Source organism: Cheilinus undulatus, linkage group 7 (assembly GCF_018320785.1).
Source record: "Cheilinus undulatus linkage group 7, ASM1832078v1, whole genome shotgun sequence".
In the NCBI taxonomy this organism is placed as follows: domain Eukaryota; kingdom Metazoa; phylum Chordata; class Actinopteri; order Labriformes; family Labridae; genus Cheilinus; species Cheilinus undulatus.
The window spans coordinates 24,107,276-24,130,904 of NC_054871.1; the positions used below are offsets into that span (position 1 = coordinate 24,107,276).

Consider the following 23,629-nt stretch of genomic DNA (forward strand, 5'->3'; position numbering starts at 1 on the left):
CATCTTCTTTCCTTGTTGGGGCGTCAGACATGCACCAATTTGCATGAAGAGTCATACACACTTAAAACTCTAAAAAAACCCAAGGTTGATATCAGCGACAGGCCAGATCCTATCCAATTGGTAATGGGTCCCATATTTACAAATATATCATGCTTAGTTGAATCATTGTTTTTTGTACTCATTTGAAGAGTTTTCTGTGTGAAGCCAGCAAAAAGTTTTACAAAATGTATCAATAATAATATGTACCTGTTTATGTTTATTATTATTATTATTTATTATTTATGTTAAATGTTTATTATTAAGTATTGTTTGAATAAGAAGCCCTGTTTCAAGTTTACTAGAGCTTTGTGTACCCTTTACACAGTATACCTCCACAAACATAAGAATATGTAATATGATAATAGCAGATTTCATATTGGATATCGGTATCACAATGGGATAGGGACTGGAAAAAAATGGATCAGCCCATAGTTAATGCAGGCTTCAGAAATGGGCATGGTGCACTTGCTTTATAGTGCCATCTTTTGTGCTTAGACAGAACACGACCTAAAGGCAGCTTTAGCTGGATTAATAAAGTTTGATGTGAAGATCTAGCTTTGGGAAATCTACAACAAAAGCTGTGAGGCCATGGCTGAATCCAATAGGAAAGCTGCCATTTTGAATAAATTACCTAAAATCAGAGCGTTTTGGTCCAATTTCAGGAGTCAAACTTGATCAAATTAGTTTTTGATTACTATTTTCAAAGCATCTTTGGGAGAGACTAAACAGTGGACATGTGTATTATTGATTTGACCTTCTTACATGTGTAGAAGTGTAAGCACATGATGGTAATACCAAATAATACCAGAGAGAAATCTGGACGTTGAAAAATGGACATTGTCCAATCCTAAATTGTAGTGAACATTTTGGATACTTTGTTACTTTCATAATACAGTACGTCAAAAATGATTCAATGTCTGACATTTTTAATAGTCAAAAAGGACAAAAACTAAGAAGCTTTTTTCCCCATTTGGACAGTTGCATGGGAGTGGCATGAACCCATCAAGAATCGCATGCAAACTACTGCATTCTGTCTACATTTCAGTACCAAAAAGTTGCCTCTGTTTTTGTTCTTGTGGAAGAACAAGTGTCAACCTCAGTTTGGATGTGGGCTGTTAAAAAAAAGAGTCTTCTGTTACAGTTTAGCTCTTGTTAAATGCAGGAAAAGAAACCCCACACACTGAAGACAGGAAAAAGAGAAACTTGTTTCTTCGCTCCAACATCAAAAAAAGAATCCCTACTTCTCATTGCCAGTAATGGTTTTCACATATTTTTCTGATGCAGACAGGGAGAACGATTAAGGACAAAAATCATGAAAAGAAACTGAAGCAAATGATGTAGCACACACACAAAAAGCCAAGTTTCTATTAGTCTGAAGAACCATCAGTGACTCCAAAAATCTCCAAGTCTTCACTAATCAGGAATTTATGAATTTAAGAATTCATGAGGCAAAGTTTTTAGTATATTTCCATCTCTGTCACTGGAGGAAGAAATTTTATCTTTCCATCAATAGTTCCATCTTCAGCTTTATTTGGGTCTTAACATTCACTCAGTTCATAAGCAAGTCACTGGAGAAATGTTGAAATATTTGTGTTAATGGATCTGTAATGACCTGACCAAATTCAGGAAATCTGCACACATAGATACACTTTCAGATAAGCATAATTGCTTTGAGGATCAGCTGGTCAAAGAGCCTCAACTGCTTCTAAATTGGGTTGTGGCCAATTGCACATTTCCTTGCACATACAATAATCCCTTCTTGCTCCCATTTTCTGTTTTCACTCTGTATGGTGCACTGTTGAGCAAAGCAATGGTGCCAAGAAGATCCAACGCCATGAAATCCTTTTACTTTGACTGTAACATTCGTGTCTTAGCATTAATAAATGTTGTATGCTTGGACTGAAAAACTCAGACTAAAGTGTCTGGGTTTTTTTTCTGAAAGCAAGTCTTACTTTCCCTTTCTCCAGATGTACAAAAACAGCATGCTCCAAGCCTCTACAACATGACAGAGCTGCTCCCCCTGCTACATCTCCTCTGGAAAGAAATCCCTCTGTTCTCCATGAGTGGGCTTAAGCATGTGTACACAAGTGTCACATGGTGACAGGTAATCATTCACAGCGTGCAGAGTTTTGTCAAAGCAAAGTATATCATGGTGTGAAGCCCTCAAAGTGCTGTAACATCAGACCTGTGTGTGAAATGACAGAGTTATGGAAATCAAATGAAGCTAGTTTTTAACTACCTTGGGTACTCTGTTCGAGATGGCACCGTTGGCATTTATCAGCTGGGGTGACTCATCTGCTTTTCAACAAACTCTCTCCCTGCAGATGACAGCTCAGTTTCAATGTCTGGTGACCTATTTGCCTGATGACTCAACAGCTGCAGATTTAGATGACACAATCACAACACCATTGAACAAACTTACAGATGATAACGATGGCAGCAGTTAAAAGAAGCAGAGTAAAAGTGTAGAGAGATACTGCCTTATTGTTCCTCTGACTTCAACACCTTTAGCTTTCAATCACGGCATTCTTACACACAGTTGCTAAAAAGAGTATCATCTTCATCTGTGCCATAGAAATCCCTCTCTATAACCCTGACAACAAATGTTGGGAATCTGTCATTATAGCCAACATGCTCCATATTTGAACTACAGAACAAGAATTTGTGTTTGTGTACAAAACTGTTGCCAGATCTTCACGCTAGGTCACATCCATCAGGAATTCCAGGCATTGCAAAACATATTATAGAGCTGACAGCTGGCACATTAGCTCCGGTTTGATTGTGGCCATATGGCCAGTGGTAAGGATCTGCCATGACCTGAAACACCCCTGGTCAGATTCCAATTACAGAATGTTCTTCAAAAAGCCAACATCTACAAAAACATGATGCTCCTGCGGTGCTTATAACTATCTGCCAGGCAGCTGATTGTCATTTATCACATATGTATTTCAGGCATAGTGCACCCGTAAGATGAGTCAGAGGCAGAGTGGATGTTTGTTTAAGCCAAAGCAGCTGCTTTGCTCGCTGTGTCATTAATTGTAGCTTGGCCACTGCACAGTTCAGTCACTCTAAAGGCCGAGCATCAGGGAAGACTTCCACTGTTTTAATGGAAGGACAATGGGGTGATTTGGACAGCTGGAGTGCAATAAGTTACACTGAACAAACAAGTGGGCATGGATGTGACTCTATTACAAAGCTAATACTGTTGCATAATCCATCAGAGGGAATTCTTTGCATAAGCCCTGACTGGAGCATTCAAAGTATTTGATACTTCAATATTTTTGATCCATGTGTTTTAAAATCTACTATCTCTATTATTGCAATGATACATAGTAGGGCTACTCAATTATGGCAAACCTAATAATTACATTAAGTTTGGTTGATCACAATTATTAAATACAATAACTCATTGATTTTACAACATCTGTCTTATTCATTTATCAAACTTAAACACTATTAAACCAATCACTAAACCAATCAGAATTTGAATTTTTTAATACTTTACCTTCTGAACACTAAAAACAAGTGACACATTAAAATAACTGAGTAATCAAATTAATTCATGAAAATTATTAAATATATTTAAGTAGAGGGGGCATTATGTTTAGACCAAAATATAACAGACACTGAAACATTTACCATATATGGAAAAATCTACAGCCACACAACTTGTAGGCAGCGTTGTTTAATCTCACTTATCTTGTTTCCAAGAACATACGTTATTGATACACATACTTATTATTCCAAGGTACACTAACTAATATATATTGTAAATCAAGTTATCATAATTTATAATGTCAAGTTATCCTAACTTATGATGTCAGGTTACACTAACTTCTTTTTAGTGAAGTTATCCTAACTTATGTCAAGTTATCTTAACTTATAATATTAAGTTACCTGAACTAACAATATCAAGTTATCTTCACTAATGTCAACTTATCCCAACTAATACTGCCAAGTTTACATCTGCTTGATCTACCACTCTCAGCCTTACATCTAATTTTATTGATAGAAAAGTTAAAGTAAATCTCATAGGGCATCTCTACGTTAAAGTGTAAGTGAACCCCCAACTCAGAGTTAACTCCGCCCACTTCAAGATTTAAAAAAATGTAGAGAAAGTGAGCAGTTTGGTACTGAGAGTAGGGAGAGGAAAAGGACTTTTTTTTGTCTTTTAAAGACAGGGTTTTCCAGATGAGGCGGAAATGACAGTGGGTCCCCTTGCCAGAAAGTGACAGAGTCCCAAAGCACTGCTGCTTCAGAGCGATCTTTTGAGGTGGAGGATTTTTCCCCTCCAGAGTCCCCTGAAGCAGGATGTGGAGTGGTGGTGGACCATGGTGGTTCCTGAGCTATCTGTTTGGGCAGTTAGCTCCAGCACCGGCGTTACTAAAGCTGGAGCTCTTAGAGCAGAAGCAGTGCAGGTGTAGGTGTAGGAGAGGATGGGAGTGGTCTCTGAATGGTAAAGCCAGTTAGAGGCAGTAACATTCTACCTTTTATATAGAGTTTGTGACTTAGAAACCTACTGATGGTAGGTTGGTGCAAATGTCAGAAATAACTTGAGCATTGATGTATTTTATCATAGTTAAGTCAGATACCTCAATGTTCAGCTGAAAAAAAAACGTTAGTCTTCACTACTTGTTTAACTGTTACCAATATCAGTCCTCCCAATTTCATCATCATCCTAGCTACTATAATGCTGTAACTGAATGTACACTCTCCTATCAAATCTGGTTATTACTGCTAATTCCACATATATTACTTCCATCATTACTGAAGTGAAAACTTTATCAATAAAAACGGAGGATGGATTTATGGCCAGGACATCCATACATTTATCTTATTCATTATTGTTGCTCTGCTTCTTTACTTATAGTTTCTGTATCTTCCTCTTCCCCTTTTTGTATGTCCCTAGATCTCTCTTCCTTTAGCGTCCTCCCTTTCTTTCTCCATTTCCCTCTTCTCTCTCTGCTGTTTCTCTATCCTTTTTCAACCTTAACACAGCTTCAAGAGATGGCTGTTCAACATGAGTCCGGTTCTGCTTGAGGTTTCTGCCCTGGAAAGGGAAGTTTTGCCTTGCTGCTTAGACTTTGCCAAGTGTTTCTTAGTGCTGAGCTCATGGTGGAATAATTTTGGGTCTTCTTTTGTAAATATTTTAACAAATAGGACAGTTTGGACCTGCCCTCTTTTAAACGTGACTTAAGATAACTTTGGTCATGAACTGGCTTGATACAAATAAAGAATGATTAATTATCTATTTAACCAAAATCGCTGTGAGAAAAAAGACAGAGCACTGTAGAAATGGCTTAAACATATTACCAACATATTTCTGTAAGTAAGACAGTGTTTGCAGGTGTCTGCTAATAAAAATAATAAACTGTCCTATAAAGGGACTTACACTTTTTTGCTATGGTATCAAAACAGGGATCTGTATGTTATGATTTTTATTGATATCATATAAAAATCATAATTTCTGTTCCTGTGACAACCGCCAAAAAGAATATTAAGGTCTTTCTTTTAGGCATGTCCACTTATTTTTTTCTCTACTGATCCTCACAGTCAGTGTGTTGTCTTACCAATGTATTACAACTGATTTGACTTCCTCTAGTATTTCTTTTCATATATTTTTTACTGAGCGTGTGATAATTTTTTTTTAATAAGATTTAAACAGTCAGTAAAATGTGTAACGTAAAATGTGTAATTTTACTGTGTTATTTTTGAAGAATTCCAAAAAATCATTATAACCTTGAACCATTCATGTTGAAACAAAGGCCTTCATCTGCCTGAAAAAAGTTATTATACTCACTAGTATGACAAACAGCAGAAACTAACACCATTACATTTTGTTAGAAGAGAAATAGAAATGTTCAACTATTGTTGCAGATCCTTAACATTTTGTGCTAACTTAATCCAGTCAATACAGTATTGACAGGCACGCTGGTTGCAAGGATTAGTTCAGGTTGGATGAGAGGGTGTTCTTTTTAGACCGACTTGACCATTCTTAAAGAGGAAACGAGTGTAGAAAAGAAAGTACAGTCCAAAAAGAAGGGCTGCTTGCTTGAGAGAACTTAAACAAGGCATAAGGCCGTTGATGGACACATTGGCAGCAGCAGAGATTGCCCCTCTGACCTCCTCTCTAACGGACAGTCACTTCAATAGCAAAACAGCACGGTTCTCTGACAAGTTGACAAGCCCTGATAGAGAACTGCATTCATATTAAAAGCACTGAGAGTATGTTTATATCCATCAATGATCAATACATGAGCTCATATATGTTGAGAGTTTTGGCTAAGGATCAGCTCCATCCATAAAGAGGGGTTTTACTCTATGACCCTCTCATAATGGGACAGACTTGTTAACCATTTCTAAGGTGAGTGAGCTGAGCTGCTCTCTTATCATGAGCCAAGTGTCTGCCAGTTTAATAGAAGACCTCATAAACAACAACAATAATCAAAAGGAACTGAGGGCATGCTCAAACCAACCACAGCACCAACCTACGCCCACTCAGTTTTATAAGTTCAGTGCAAGAAGATGGATGTTGACGTACGATGGCCAGAAGCTTAGAGAATCTAGAATAACAAAATGAGCCGGGGGCATGCTGCTTTCTGGCTTATTGCTTATGGTTGGTAATGTTTTTTTAACACTTATGAATGCTGTGACTTATTTTCCCCTGCACTGTTCAGACCCTTTTCTTTTTAAAAACGTTGTGTTTGTGCCAGGGCAGGGTGAGTTAAGACATAAATAATTTCAATTATGGGCAAACAAAACAAACTGCAGGTATTATAACACCGCTTTAAATAATTTTCATACGCACCCTCCATATGTCATATCAGCAACGCCAGCTGGAGAGCTGTTTTCCACTTACGCACTTCAGATCACAGCTCACACTTCTACAAGAAGTGTGTCTGACCCCTAACTCTTCTATTAATACCACACCGCCTGTGTGGAAGTGTACATATTGCAGCATTATGTTCCTTTGAAATAAATCATAAACATGGCTTTAACAGAATAAGAATATGTTTTTTTTGCTTGTAATACATCTAATTTCTCCTTCGTAGGAAAAATGCAGGCCTTTACGCTTTGTTTTGAAACAGAAGGTGAGGAAGTGTTTGTATTGGATAGTCTGTGAGTAATTTCACATCCTTATTCTGATCATTCTGGAAGAAAATCCTCAGACTTGCTCTAAGGATTAGTATTAGTTAACAAAACCACAAGAGATTTTGGTCCAGCTTCAGACAACATTACATTTTCTTGTCATTTTTGATTTCACATTTTTACTTATTCAATCATCCCATCAAAAATTTGCATCAATATTGCACCAAGTGAGGCGTAGATGACCTAGAGGTTAGGAGGTGACCCATGTATGCAGGCGACCCAGGTTAAAGTCTGGCCTGCGGCTCCTTACCCATATGTCTCTCTCCCACTCCTTCATCCCTGTTTACAACTCCATCCACTATCCTCTGCTCTAAAAAAACATACAGGCTTTATAAAAACCCCAAAATACATTCTAAAATATTGCACCAAGTGTTTAAATCAGTAAAACAGCTTGACACATTTCCCTAAGTAAGATCAATGTTCAATAATGTAGCCTTACACTCTCCAAACTCATTATACTCTTGCACCTTCTTTTCTGATTTACTGAGGTAAAGAAAGTGCATTATTCAAAGAAATAAGTACCATGAAATCCGACACACTTTTCAGTGCTTGGTACAGCGCTTTAAAGTAGAGGCAACCACCTTGGCAAAACACATCCTCTGCCTTTACTAACCTCAGCACACACTGATAAAAAAAACAAGGGCTTGAGCACATCTGCCCTGTACAGAGAGAGCCCTTTTTTAAAGCGTTTTTCTGTTTCTTAACAGCCAAGCCCAAAGAACATAAATATATATATATATATATATATATATATATATATATATATATATATTATTTTGAAATATGAATATCAGGTTAGAAAATGTGTGATTCAGGTCAGCACAATGCCCTCGTCTCTGTCCCCTCTGATTGCACGCACCCACGCATGAGCTAAAATATATCTTTAGCACCATCAGTGAGGAAAGGAGAGATGTTGAAGAAGAATTCCATCTCTTCTGATGGTCCTATCTGTAAAATGTTTAAACCAATAGTAACTTCTCCAAAAACATCATCAAACAAGAGTACGTCTGCTTGTCTTCATGATTGCACCCCTATCATTTCATTAGAGTGCCATTAATGTCAAATAGCATGTCATGCTTTAGTTTGGTGCCCTCCATTAATGCAGACAGATGAAAATGAGATAGGGAAATATCAGTAGTAGATGATAAAAAGAGAGAAAAAAGAAAGAGAGAGATCAGCAGCTGATGAGAGGTAGGCTAAAAAGAGCAGACATTACTGATATATCTGTAGACTATCTGAACATTTGTGTGATTGTGTTTTCCAACATAACAATACAGTAAAAGTGAAAAAAATGCATTTTAACTATTAAGATCCAAATTACAAATTCCTCCCTCATGAGTTACGAAAGGTCTCCATATTCAGTATTCTGTACTGAGATGTATTATTAGATTAATAAACTGTGTGATGAAGACTGGCAGAGAGGAAGGGAGAAAAAGAGAACTGTATGAACTGAAAATATGTTATGTGAGTGTCTGTAGAAAAAATACATAAACTAATGGCAACCATAATGCAAGTACTTATTAATTTAGCTGTTTAAAAAAAAAGAGCTTGAAAAAGAGATTCGTCTGATTTTGGCCCTTTAAGCCAAGATGTGATTGAAATTTTCCCATATTTCATTGTGTTTTGAAAGTGTTAGCTTTGATGCAAACCTTAGACACACAGGCCCTGTTTAAATTTTGAATTGATTATACGTTTAGGTATTCAGATACCAAATGACTGCACTCTAGTACTGAGTCCATACTATGCATTGACAATACCTGTTATCTGAACTCCCTTACCCACCTCTGCATGCTGTGTGAAGTGATGCTGCTTTCAATGAGGATGAATGGGGCGAATTAACCACAAGCTTAGAGTGGTTCCCCTTTCACAATTGTTCTCCCTCATTTTGTCATAAGGATGCTCTTTAAGGACACGGTGACATCATCGAATTGTAAATAAATTTGCCTTATTAAGTTTGATTTAAAAGAGTCCAAAATCAAAGACAACGAGTGACCAGCAGAGGTGGGCAGAGCGGCTCATGGGCTGTGGGTTCGCACTTCATTGCTGTCACCACCTCAACTCCTGTACTATAGCTGGCAGGGTTACAAACTCCAGAACTCCATAACAAATAGTATTTAAATAGCTGCACCACAGTCATCAATCATGATTACTTATCAATTTCAATGACACTTGGGTGTTTTTTTCAGTTTATTTAAAAAAAAAAATACATCCTGCTACTCTTCTGTGGATTCTGCTGAATACTATGGAACCCTAACCTTGCAAAGCAGATGGATACGCCCGTTTCTGTGTTCCTCGTGAATCCATCTTGCAAAGCTCCCATCTGAACCATTTGAGCCCAGTTAGAAAGTGACAGGACCAATCAGCGACGAGGGGCAGTACTTTCAGGCGCTGAGGAGTTGTGACGTAAGCAAGCAGCAACAAGAGGCTGGTGGTGGAAGAGATTAGCGTGGATGCTGCTAAAGTGCCAGTTTTATCAGAACTTGACAACATTTCTTCGTTAAAAAAAGAACAAAGAACAGCAGTGAGTTGTTTTCATTTCAAAAACAACAAAAGTCGTGTACTGACATTGTCTGGTATCGCCATGGTTCAAGTTATTCCTTGATAGATGCGCACGCGCACCTCAATCGCGGCTACGTCATGTGTTTTTTTGCTCTGACTGGCCTGTAAAGATGTGATAAACAGAATGTTCATCCAGTCACACATTTTCAAATCCTTGCCCTTTCCCAAACGCCTAGTATTGAAGGTTTTCCAGATGGATGTGTGTCTTTTTTCTTTGGATTTTTTGTGTTGCTCCAATGCACTTAAAGGAAACAAACATGTGTAAACCAAAAACATTTGTAATTGCAACAATTTCTGGGAGAAATGGTGTATTTTTTGGAAAAATTCCAGGGGTGCCAATACTTTCGTCCATGACTGTATGTCAGGTTAATGGAACTCATGACACATGTAGAAAGCTTAACAGTGCCCAAAAAGTAAGACTACTCTGCAGATTATTATAGTGTCAGTTATTTCATGGATTATATGGTAAGATCTTGTAATTTTATTCACTTCAAGAAAGAAAAAAATCTCTATTCCCCTTGTTGTGCATCAGGAAAAAAACCCATCAATGGCAATGAGAGATGTATAAAGTAGTAGGAAACTGTATCAACAGCATACCTGTTGCAATGAATGACCGTGCTTTGGATGTACTTCACCTTGTCTGTATTCGTCATGGTGGCATGCCGTTAATATGTTTACCTTTTCCATTGTTATTTCAATATAGTAATGAAAAAACAAACATGAATGCTTATCAGAATTTTAGTTATCAAAATGGGCACTGCATCCTCATTAGAATTCATTAAAAAAGAAGAACTGAGTGGAACATAGTGTAGATTGTTCCCGGCATGATACAGATATTGGCAGATAGCTTAAAAAATTAATTACATTGGATCAGCAGATATGAAAATTTCAGACGATTTACAACGGTTTCTTTTTGTTTGTTTGTTTGTTTGTTTGTTTGTTTGTTTTTCTGCAGTAATATCTGACCATTTCAGCTGAAAATATTGGTTGATTACCAAATGAATAACAGATTTCTGGGCTGGACCAACAGACCTACGTCAGCTGATCTATTTTCCTATGGTTACGAAAATTATCTGGGAAATTTCAGCATATCTGCAAAAATCTAATATCTCTATTTGTTTGTTTGTTTGTTTTGTTTTGCATATGCCTATTAGAGGTAACAGATAATGTACAATTCCTATCCCTATCCAGACAGACATTTAAACAAACAAACTCAACTTCAACCCATTTCCCAAATGAGTTACAATTAAGATACTCTCTTCAATTGGCTCCCCAGCCTTTTTAATGTCCAATAAAACACAGATACACCTATTGGCCCTGCAAGAAATGGCAGTCCTCAAGATGACTCCCAATTAACACAGCCTCTCTGGAGCTCAGCAGAAGTTTTATCATGCTTAAGGTTTTAATCCAAATCTTTAAAACCCACTAACCAAAGCAAACAGCCTATCAATGAATAGAGAAAATTCTGTTAAAGAGAAAAAGTTCTAAGATTCTAGTCTTATTTTGTTATCTGCTGAGACAAAACCCAGAGAGGCTTGATTAAAGCTACACAGTCTGCCTGCAGCCATTCACACCAAAAAAGCTTCTACTTTGTGTTGAATAGCCTACAGGCACAAAATGTACCCTACAATGTCAGTTTGCCTCCACAGAAGAAATGTCTCTGCTGAAAAGAATCTGTTTTATTACATTTCACAAAGCAGAGTGACTCAAGCTCTTGTTTCTCCACTGTGTAAGAGAATGACAGACATTCATAAAGCATAGATGGTGCCTGATACAACAGCGGCCATTAGGTAAAAGGACAACACGGGAAAACTGTCGCTTTGGTAATAATGCAGGCAAAATGGTACATGTTATAAGACGTAGCAAACAAGCTGTTAGATTTTATCAAAAGGCAGAGTAAAGAAGAAAGAAGAAACACAGAATCTTTCAAAGTATCTGACCCAGATAAAAGCAGCAGTCTACATTGAGGAGCAGACAACTGAAATCATTCTGTAGCACACAAACAAAACCACACAAAGAGAAGGGCACAGACATGTCCAGGTGCCTGTAGCGAACAACAAGAGCTGCATGTACACACCTTTTACAACGAGGTTGAGGAGCTTTGGCCGTGGATTGCGCTCACTCTGGATCGAACACGTGTACAGTCCGTCGTCGGTTACATCCACTTTCTGTATCTGAAGGCTGTACTCATGTTTGTCCCCAACGCTGGACACAATGGACACACGTGGGTCCACAGACCACTTGTCATTCCCTGCGAATATGATGCTTGAGCGGTTCAGCCAGGCTCCTTTAGAGATCCCATCCAATAGATAGCACCTAGAGAGACAAGAAACGAGATAGTTACATCTGAAGGATGCAGAAAAGCATTATGAAGACTATCCGGTTATGGCTCATGGCTTAGGCTACAGCTTTTACTTTAACGGCCTGAAAATTCTGTTTGATCATGTTCCTCCAAAAAACACAGTAGGTTCTGGGTTAAATGTGTATGAACATTTAATCCTGACATTATTTTTCTTCATTGAAACACCAAAACACAATTAGATAAGAGAAGGTATGAAATTTTGTCATTATGTTGATTTTCTATATAGTGAGTCAAGCAAAGTAAGACAAGTTCAGCTTAAGTCCAACCTGCTTCAACATTTATATAATTCAACTAGCAAAGGCGTTAGAAGTGTCTGAAGCACCTGGCATCCCTCTTTTAGATGCTAAAGTCGACTGTATCCAGATGATCATGTACCCCTCTTCAAGAAAGGAAGGACTACAACAGTGCCTGGTTTCTCCCACACCATGGACTTGACAGTGAATCTAAAGCGGGCCACATACTACCCAATGATCATGCTGATTGCCGAGCTTCTTAAGATTAAGATCAAAAACTAGCCTTATCCCTCACAGGTAACTTTAGCAAAGCTGTGATGACCTGAGAGACAAGGCAAGAAAGGCTTTTTTGCACCATCAGAAGGAGCATCAATCTAAAAATTCTAATTGAAATCTGGCAAAAAATGTTGGGCTCTGTTTTGCATATAGGGGCGTGATGGGCAGCGTTCCCCAAGGATCAATTTATGGTCCTATTCTCTTTATTATCTACATTCTGCGACTTACTTAGATTCTTAAATTCCATAACATCTCTTACCATGCAAATGCAGCGGACACACAACACAACCAATCAAGCCAGATATCTTGGTGTAATCATGGATTCAGACCTACATTGTGACAGCGACTAAAAGACGGTTACAAAAAAACTGTAGCGGTGGTTTCACAGGTCTGCCAAATCAACGTATCAGACAGCTGCCGCTCATCCAGAACACTGTAGCAAGAGTCTTCCCCAACACCAAGAAAGGAGAGCGCAGTACACCAGTCCTCAGATCTCTACACTGGTGAGTCCAAGGATTGGCTTTAAAATCCTGCTTTTAGTATATTAAGCAATAAATGGACTCGTCTCAGAAAACCTATCTGATCCTTTAGTCCCATATGAGGCATCCAGATCTCTTGTGTCCTCTGGGACAGGTTAACTACTGGTTCCTAGAACCAGAACTAAACAGGATGAAGCAGCTTTTATTTTCCTTAACTACCTGAGAACCTCAGGCTTTCTGTACCTATTAGATTTATTAAAACAAGTCTTACGACATTTTATATCTACAGCTGTATTCCCATAAGTTCAAGTTGTCCGTAAAGCCCTTTGATTTGTCCTGTATGAAGGTGCTCTATAAATGAAGTTGCCTGCCTTGTCTAGAACCCATTTCTCCAAGCTTTCACAAAATGGAACAAACAGATTGAGACTCTGCATGCAGAATTCTGCAAATCCACTGTGTCCAAGGAAAAAATACCAATACATGCAGGGCAGAATTAGAGTGATATCCTTCACTCATCAAAATACAAGAAAGCATTTAAATTTTAGATTCAGCTAAAAGAAAGTGACCCTGACACTGCAGAACAAAAAGACTATGTTCACCTGCTGAGTCCTCAAACACAAATCCAATCAGCTTAAACCAAATTATACAACAACAAAAGAAAACTATTCAACTTATCTGCAAGAATCTAACAAAAACAAAGCAAATTAGAATACTATTTGCGCTGTAATGGGGGAGTATGCACTCTCAGGATACTTAAACACTGTGACTGATCCCAAGCTGAGGAAATGTTTGACTATGTACCGACCATGTGAGCACAGCTTTGCCATCAAGAGAAGACGCCACACACAAACCTGGCTCCCTAAAGCGGACAGACATTGCAACCATTGCAGCCAACAGGAGATGGAAACAGATCTGCACTCTTTACCCACCTGTCCATTATAGAAGAACATCAGAGACAGGTTCTCCACTTATCACCAGCAAACGAAAACAATTCATCAGTTTGGACAGTGAACTGAAACTTCTGTATCCATTGGGTGAAGTAAATCAGTGTGAAAACACTGCAGCACATTACATAAGCTGTTCAAGGCAAGCACAGAAACCAATAATCTGTACATATTTAAAGAAAAAATATATGTTTACTCTATATTATGTTAACATGTTCATGATTTTGTATTCTCATTTTACATATTCACTGATTGGTGAATACTTTGAGTGCAAAGTTATCATTTCAATCTGTAATCTGTGAAATCAAACATTGGCTTTTGATGAATGTGCATAGCAATTATAATACTTTGGTCTGTTTTTATTGATATTTAAATTATTTAATTTCTGCTAATGTAAACAAAGTATAATTTATTATTAATCTGTATAATGCTTTGCCAATGCAAACCCATTTTCCATGCCAATAAATCTCTTTAAATTGAATTGAATTGACTTGAATTGAGTCATGAAAGACTGTTCAACTGATAGCTACTGCTACAGCTCCTTGATTTGGCAATCCTTGAATAGAAAAAGCTATTAGCAATGATTTTGCACAAGGACGGCTGCTGTGCTATTGTTTCACTGTCTAAATAAGCATGAGAAATTCTGTAAATTTACTCCTCTAAGATTGTTTTTTTCTTGACTATGAAAAGGTCTAGTTTCCCCAAACATGGATATTATCCTGAAGCTGTGGATGAAGAATGCCAACTAAAAGTGCTAAAGACTATCAAACAGGCAAAATGTATTTGTCTTGAGTCTTTAATGGAATAGAAAACTGTGTGTATCAAATATTAGTATGTTTATTCTTAAAATAGGCTCTCTATACAGATAAGCTAATTACATGTACTCACACTGCGCCTTCTCTGTGATTCTGCAGCTTGATATGTTATCATTATAAGCTTCTCATGAGTTTTGTTTGTATTACTTTGTTAAATGCAAACTTTTATCACTTTAAAAAAGGCTTCAATGCCTTGATCACATTCAGAAACTTAAGTTTGCATCTGAGCACCTAAATGTGAGTAAAATGATATTAATTAAAAGGAAAATAGCCTTTTGATTTTTTTTCTCAGAGAATTTGAAAGGGGAGATTTAGCTCTCTGTTAACATTACAGCTGTTCTTTAACTAGTCTTTATGTTTATTCTTCAATGTTATTTTTTCACTAAATGAAGTTTTGCAGATGCACAAAGAAATCATTTAAGAGCATTGCAAAGTGACTTCATCTCCTACTCAGGCACTCTGCTTAAAGCTCACATCAGTAGAGGGCTGCAGTGATGGTTGCCCTTTTGGAACTTTGCCCCATCTCCACACAGGATCTCTGGAGCTCAGTCAGAGTGACCATCAGGTTCTTGGTCACCTCTCTTACAAGGTCCTTCTACACAGATTGCACAGTTTGGCCGGACGATCTAGTCTTGGAAAAAATCCTGGTTGTGTCAAACTTCTTCCACTGAAGAATCACTTTGATTTAATTGACTACAGGTGGACTCAAGTCAAGGTTACAAACATCTCAGCAAAGATCAAGAGAAATTGGAGTAACCTAAGCTAGGTTTTTGCAAAGGGTCTGAATAGGAATGTCCATGTAATATTTAAGTATTTTTGTCTTTAATAAATTTGCAAAAATCTCTCAGGTTCTGTTTTCACTTTGTCATGACGTTGTACTGAGTGTAGATTAATGAGAGATTTTTTTTTTTTAACTGTAGCATCAGGCAAACAAAATTGAAAAAAGTGAAGGGGGGTCTGAGTACTTTATGAATGCACTGTATTAACAACACTCAAAAATCTACCTCAGCTAATTTCTCCTCCCCTCTCTCTGCACCTGTCTGAGTGATCTTCAACCATTCTCAGCTGCAGCTGTTTTATAATTTTCTTTTTTTACAACTAATGAATTGTTTCTGGCAGGCTCGCTGTGACCTGCTTGAGGACAAGCCTCGTTCAGATCATAAAGTGAATGAAATTCTCAGGATGGAGAGTGCATCAGGCGTAACAATATGCACGCAAAGTGTGCACAGAAAAATTGAGATTCTGCCCAAATTTATCGACCATGGAAGGCATTTATGTTGGCAACTACACCACCATTTGTTCACTCCTGAACAAGAAAATGTGTGTTTATGCAGAGAGGGAGAGAAAGTGGGAGCGTCAAATGATTGAGACTTTTGGCGCTCATTCTCTTGCAACCGGAAGTAAATCTTTTTTTTTTTTTAATTATTCAGTTAATATATATTTATGCAGGATTTTCCCATATTAAAAACGACACTTGCGGGAATTGAATATTTTGCACATGATTCCCACATTCAGAGTGTTTTAGTACGTCTACTAGAAATACAGCTGCAATCACAGATCACTGTATCATGAAACCGTCATTATTGTGGCTTACATTTCAAAAATCCTGTATCACATACCACTAATTGTATCCTATCGTAATGTATTGCATCATAGTGTATCACCTCGCATCTTGTCATGTCATTCCGTATTGCATCACACTGCATCACATCTTATGGTATCATATGTATCATCTTATCTTATCATATCGAGTGTTACCCAGCATTTCCCAGCAATAATATCCACCTTCACTGACATAAGTAGGCATATCATTTATCAATAATTTGATGTCTATTCAAAATAGTTCTAGAAAACTGAGATACAGATTTGGAAGAAACAACTATAACCATTTTGATAAGCAGTATGTCAAGTCCATATCTTACACATGTCGGCTGAATGATGTAGAATGCAGGGGGAGTTCAACGCAAATCAAAACTACTCTCTCGGTGTACAGGTTGCAGAAAAATGGCAGAATAGATTGGGCCCATGTGATCATCTATAAAAAACAAAACATCCGGTGAAAGTGAAACATCAGCCTTAATTTCTGAAAATACTGTGTTCAAGAACCATATTCTAATTCCTGTGTGACCGTGACAGAGGTCAACACAATTTACAGTACTTTTGAGAGCTAATTGTAACCAGACAATGGGTCAGCAAATTGTTGAACATGATGAGGATGGGGTCGCAATTGTCTGGCAGTTGTTGTACACATCATTCCAGTTCTGTTTGGACTTAACGCAATCACATCATATTGTGTGACAAACACTGTAATAATGAGCAGGAAAAGAGGCAATCAAGTTCAGCTCTTTAGCTGTTCTCAGCAAGCCGTGCAGACTGCCAGCACCAGTCGCAAAGCCACCGAGGAAATCAGTTTGGCTCTAACCTCAAAGCTCTTTACCCTCCATACCAGCAAAGTGTCTGTCAGGAGAGCGGCTAGAGAACAATGGTTCAGTACAGGCTGCTCTGAGAAGCCATGGCCCTGGAGGTATTGTGACAAATAAGTGGCAAACAATGGAGAATGGAAAGTAATAACGGCAACAAAAGAGAGGAGGCCAGGTATATTTTAGGGTCCTCGTGGACCTGTCGGTTAGTTAGCCCATTGACCACCTGAGCCGTGGTGTTCCTTGCCCTCAGGCAGAGATTTAGTGAAGGAGCCTCAAGGCAAACTTCACTCTTTTTCTCATTCTTTAAAAGTAAGACAAGAACAGCACTCGTTCTGAAATAATTCAAGGACAACACATCTATCCATCATTTGAGATTAATTGATCTCTGGGCTTTGAAAGCAATTTAGCTCTTTGGAAGGATGATGCAGAAAATGACATTAAAAAGCATTGAATAATAAACTTGAAGGCATTTTCTGCCTGTAAGCATACCAGCTTTTAAGAGTAGTGTGGCTTGCTACTAAAATCACAGGCCTTTGGTGACTAATAACTAAACACATTTTTGTAGGGCAGTTCACAGTGTGCACTGAGGGCCTGAACATTAAGCACAATGCTCCAGTGTCCACCCTACAATCATTGATGTAAACAATTTGTCAACAACTTGCTGGGATTTCATCACAATATGCTTGTAAAACAGAGTGCTCTGCACAGTGTAACTGGTATTGATTTTTTCTGTTTTCTCACCCAAAATTGTCCTTTTAGAACCAAGTGTTCATTCCATGTAGGCGTGAAAAGCAGCTGTAAAAGTGAACTACTAAAAAGAGATCAAAAGTCGAGGTAACCTTGGATGCATGTCAGTCAAAGTGTACTTCAGTGTTTATGGGGTGTTATAGCTTTTTTATAAATCCAAAGGCGGAAAAAACCTAATAAGTCTGCTGTATATGGTCATAAAAAACTGCTGCTCTCAGTGTAACAGAAACAAACTTTTTTGAGGGTAGGCTTGGGATTAAATAACATTTTAACAAGGCGGTAGTGCCGGTGTGACAGGGAGATCTCCATTTGGACTCTGGACATTTTTCTTCATCTCGATGAACCAGGCCTTGATGGTCTTTGTTCTTTTTATCAGTTTGCTTATCACTGTTGAGAGGCTTTACACTCCCTCCAGAAATTATTATTGTTATCTGACTGGCTTTGTAATCTAGCACCAAGGAGTTGTACAGACGCTTTATCTGTACAACTCACAAAGCGGGGCCTTTTTACATTAATACAGTCTCTCAGATATTGTTGTTTTCTGTGTCTTTCCTTTTCTTTCCCACTAATCAACTCAAAATCTGCATTACAGGTTCGGCATGAGTTTGACAATCCAGAGAATAAGGTTTGGCGGTAATACCATATCCCATAGCCACGGTATTGCTTTAATTAGCGTTACGAAAATATCTTCTTTGTAATGAACGTATATACTTATAACTGCCTTAAGAACGTGTGCTGGTTTGGAGAAGCAGTGCCACTACTTTTGTTTGAAGATGCTGTAAAAGTGATTACAGAATTCCTGTTAATGATGTAGGCCTCATTTGTGACAGTAAGAATCAATTTTTTAGATTTGAAGCATTTTCTAAAAGAACTGAATGAAGTGCGTAGAGGGAAAGGCACACTGGCAAGTGTTTGGTCAAAACTACTTCCTGACTGTTAATTCCGTCCATGAAAGTCTATTAAAAATAATCTGTTAAGTGGACAAAAGTCGGCCGATAAACGCTGACGTTAACACTTGTATTTTCATTAATAAAGTGCCGGGAATATGTCTTGGTTTGCTCGGACTACTCACATCACATCATATTTACCCCCTTACAGCAGAGTGAACTAGAGCTCATAGCAGCTTGGCTGAGTATCAAATTTGTTGAGAAGAACAGTTTGCCTCAATGGTAACTAGTTTGCGAAAAAAAACATTAACTTCTTAAGTTTCATTGTTCAATTAAACAAGCTTGTCCATGAGTCATGACATGCCTCACTGTGTTGGTGTTGCTTATCTGTTTATCATAGCAAGGTAAAGTTGGGATAACCTCGCTTAAAATTAGCTAGCTATACATTTTAGCTGAGTCAATAACAACACAATGAACCTAATGGTGTATTACTGCACAGTAATATTACGCTCACTCAGGTCGGAGTTTGATTCATAATGACTTCACCATTCAGAAAGATGGAGGAGGCACATTTCAAATCATGTTTGACCAGTGACTTTTATGATGGTGTTTATCCACTTAGCTATTTCCTATAGCCAGGTGTTCCTAATATTTTGACCCTCTGATGCATGTGAGAGGAGTTGGAAAAATATCACAGTCACCTTATTATGACGCTCCTCACACCAACACCCACTATAACCTCAGTAAGAAGCAAACAGAAAAATTATAAGCTTTCTAACAGTCAACTTCATTTAAAAAGTAGTGTTTAGTCTAATGAATCAATTAGAAGCAGCGGTTTGTTTTAATCATTACCGTGTCAAAATTGAATATATTTTGGTTATCTGAATTTTCTATTCCCTAATATCTGTGTTGGCATCTGCACACAAAAATCCACATCAGTAGGGCCATATTTAATGGTATTAAAAATTGGATACCTCCAAATCCTACCTGTAAAGTTAATGTAGGCTGCTGTAAGGCCAAGCAATTATGGCTGCCTGTATTCTGAAGCAGTCGATTTAAGTATGGAGAACAGGGTTTGACAACATCAATATTTAAAGAAAAGTGACGAAACTGTAGTGATGACTTACAGTCAATTTGAAATCAGTTCTGCACATTTGTCACATCTGCAGTACCAAACACCACACATCCTATATTTGTTTTCTGGGTATTTTCAGCAGATTTCTTTAGAAGTAAAATTATTTTTATGCTAAAAGACGAGCTGAGTTAACAAACAGATAATTTAGCTTGACTGTTTGCCTTCTTGTCATATTTACAGTTGAATGTAATCCAAAACAGATCCAGCTTAATGCCAGTGAAAAGAGGGATTAAATTGATTATAATCCTTTGTTTTTGAAGATTTTTGAAGACGTAGGCTTCAGGTTGCCTCGCCTTAGGTTTTTCAATTCCTCAATTTTCGTCAGAGGAAAATTATTTTGGTTTACTTGTTACTTTTTAAATCCATACTTTAGAATTTCTTTCTAAATTAATACACCTCTGAAAAACACACAAACACGGGAAATAATTTGGTACCTTCAGAACCTGAAGTTTTACCATAGCAGCTAGGACTGTCTTTCTTTCCTTTTTCTTTCTTTCTTTCTTTCATTCCTTTTTTCTTTCCTTTTTTCCTTCTTTCTTTCTACCTTCATCAGGCATAAAAGCCAGAACCTAAAATAACACTGAAGTTTTACTTTCATCAAGTCCTTCCTCTGGAGCCCACCAGGATACAGGCTTCCCATTGTTTGTACAAAAATCATCTAATTATTCCACAGACCTCAGAGCATCTACTTTGAAGCAGGTTTGACACATAAAATAGGCACTAACTGATACTTTTAATATCACTGCACCTGACAAATAAAGCAGAGGAAACAGGCCCATTACAAGCAGGTTTTTTTGGCACACAAATAACAGAGTTCAATTCAAACCCTGGTGATGATGCACAATGTGCATAAAAAAACAAAGCGATAAGCTGGTGTTGGAGTACCTCACATGAATGAAGAATGATGACAAACCATTAATTAGACGATGGCAGCTGGTAAGAGTAGACGAATATAATCCGTTTAGCTGAACTTGTTCAAGCTCTTTGATCTGACGCCATAATTAACACTGGGGCGTCAGTCTGACCCACATTCCTGTTTGCTTTATAAAATTGTTTTCTAGGCTCCTGAACTGTAAATATTCTCCCTGGCACTGACTCTATGGATATTGTCTTGCAAATATATTTCAATGTTTCACAGTCTAGTCGTTCAAAGCAGACTTTTTTTTACTCTATATTTGTCAGAAGAAATAAATACACTTTTGGATGGGTCCCTGTGTGGTGTCAGATTTGTTATATAACAGTTATATAATAAAGGCACAGGAGGTTAAAACTTAAAGCCTTGCAGACCCTATTTAACATCACTGCTCTTTTAACTTTATATGATTCAGATTAAAAGCAAAATATCCCATTAGCTTCCCTCCTCTTCTTTTCATCATCCATTAGAAACAGCTGATGAGATAAAGCCTTCTAGCTTGGATCTTAATTTTCTCAAAGTTTGCAAATGAATGAACAAAGTCTTGTCAAAACAAATAAGTAGGGATGGGCATGTTTTGCCAACTTGGTCAAACGCACATCCTCACTCCCAACTGGAACTAAAGTTGACACTAGGGATGCAACGATACTCGGTAAAATATTGAACTGTTCGGTCCACTCTGCACGGGACAATACGCCCTTGTGGGCCGCGGATTTTCGGATTTGTAATTCATTTTGCACTGATGCTTTACAGGCCATTGTATGTGTCTGTATGTGCGTCTGTCCTGGCAGGAGAAGAGCCCTCCCCACGAGTTAATGTCCAGTCATTGTTGTTGCTCCACCCACACAGCCCCTCTCACACTGTTTTGGAGCCGGGTTCACACTGCCGCTCTCACACTTAGCGGAAAAAAAGGAAACAAAGAGGCATGGCCATTACAAGTGGAGGAGTTGAGACATTTGAAGAAGCACCAGCTTCATTCAAATCAGTAGTGTGGGTTAATTCGGTTACGCCGTCAAACACAACAATGAGGGAGGGAAAACTGTAGACAGCATAAGCATCCTGATAAAACGCTTCCCAAACACAAGACAAAGGAGCGACTTGACTTATTTCCGCGGTGCATCATGTCTCCTTCTCGTCTCACCATCACATATCCATCAGCTGTTGGCTGTGCTATCATCAATCAGAAGCTTAACAGGTTTAGCGCGACGGGCTGTTACTGCAGCGGTTAACTTAGCCAAACAAACTCTCTCTCAACGCCATAGAGTCCACTGTTAGCTCCAAAAACCGTAGTTCTAGCCCCATTTTAACACGCCCTGCTATTTGTCTGACAGCACACAGAGCAGAGACACACACTCGCTCACCAACGCACACACATTTACGTGAATGCTCATCTGTGCATTATGTCCAACACTGTCAAAGCTCATATGAACAAAAAGCAACACAAAACGATCAAATAAACTATTTCTCTAAATTACAGCAAACGTGTTATTGACAAAAAGAGTTCTTTTGAGGGTTTTAAATACGGATGTCCTTAAAGAGGATAAGAAATAGTTTAATTTAAAAAATTTTAATCTCAGTCTGTTGTAAACTGTGTTTAAAGTAGCCTACTTTCAAAATAATCAATTTGTTTTTTTAATTATTATTGTAATTGTGGCAATGAGTGCATAGTGTAGAAAAATAAAGATGTGGTAGACTACTGGAATGAAGGTTTGATTTGTAGAGCATTAAAATGTACAGTTTGAGTCAGAGTTAGACAAGATAAACAGTGTTTAAGCATTGATAGCCTATTCAATAAAAGAAGAGTTAGTTTAAACATTTCTAAATAGACCTGAATGCTTGGCGATTATGACTTATGGCTGAAAAAAGGACATAATATCCACCAATCTATTTTTTCCAAAACTGAAAAAAAAAGTGTTATATTATTCAGTACACCAGTGATACTGGAATTTGTTTACTGTAAAATGCAGTTTTTACTGACAAGCAAAATAAAGAGATACAGTGTTTCCCACAGACCGGAATCTATTTGTGGTGGTGGGTTTCATTTATGTCATTTCTCTCTGCCATGTACAACTCTGGCAGGAAGTTTTCAGCAAAATGTTCGCACCCAGGCAAATCTTGTATTCTGGGATAAATGTCTTTATGAGATTTTTAAATCCTGGCTTTTCAACAACACTGGGCTCATGTCTTTAGCGGCGTGTTGTGTTACTGCCGCCGTTATCCCAGAGTCATCTTGCGGTGTATTTCAACGAATACCGCGTGAGTTAGACCTCTTCCTTTTCAAAGATGAATGACTGCTCAACGCTGCAGATCCAGCGCTGTTTCTCGGTGCCTGTCAGGCATCTAACTAGCCGCTAACTCACCATGCTGCTCTGTTTACCTTCTTCTCCCTTGCTTCTCTCGCCGCTGACATAAAAAAAACCCAACCGCATGTGCAGAGGAGTTTTCTGGATGGGCGGAGGAGAAAAAGACAGCTGTCTGCTGTGAGAGATGCATTCAGGGACAATGGGAGAAGCGAAACTCCAGCGAGAAACGCACGCTGGCAGCTCAAAACTTCCACATAATTTATACTCGGATATTCGCAACATAGTCATTTTAGCGACACGCTATATTCGCAGAGTGAGGGCGAACAGGTAGCGCCAGAATTTATTTGTGGTGGGCCTAATTTATC

General features: G+C 38.1%; 1 protein-coding gene across 2 annotated transcripts in view; it reads right to left on the reverse strand.

Moving 5' to 3' along the window:
• negr1 (neuronal growth regulator 1) overlaps positions 1–23,629 on the reverse strand; it is a 238,307-nt gene that overhangs the window by 154,925 nt on the left and 59,753 nt on the right. For both annotated transcript variants that reach the window (XM_041791271.1, XM_041791272.1), the window contains exon 2: positions 11,825–12,063. In XM_041791271.1, coding sequence (XP_041647205.1) covers positions 11,825–12,063 — 239 coding nt within the window. The remainder of the gene's footprint in view (positions 1–11,824; positions 12,064–23,629) is intronic.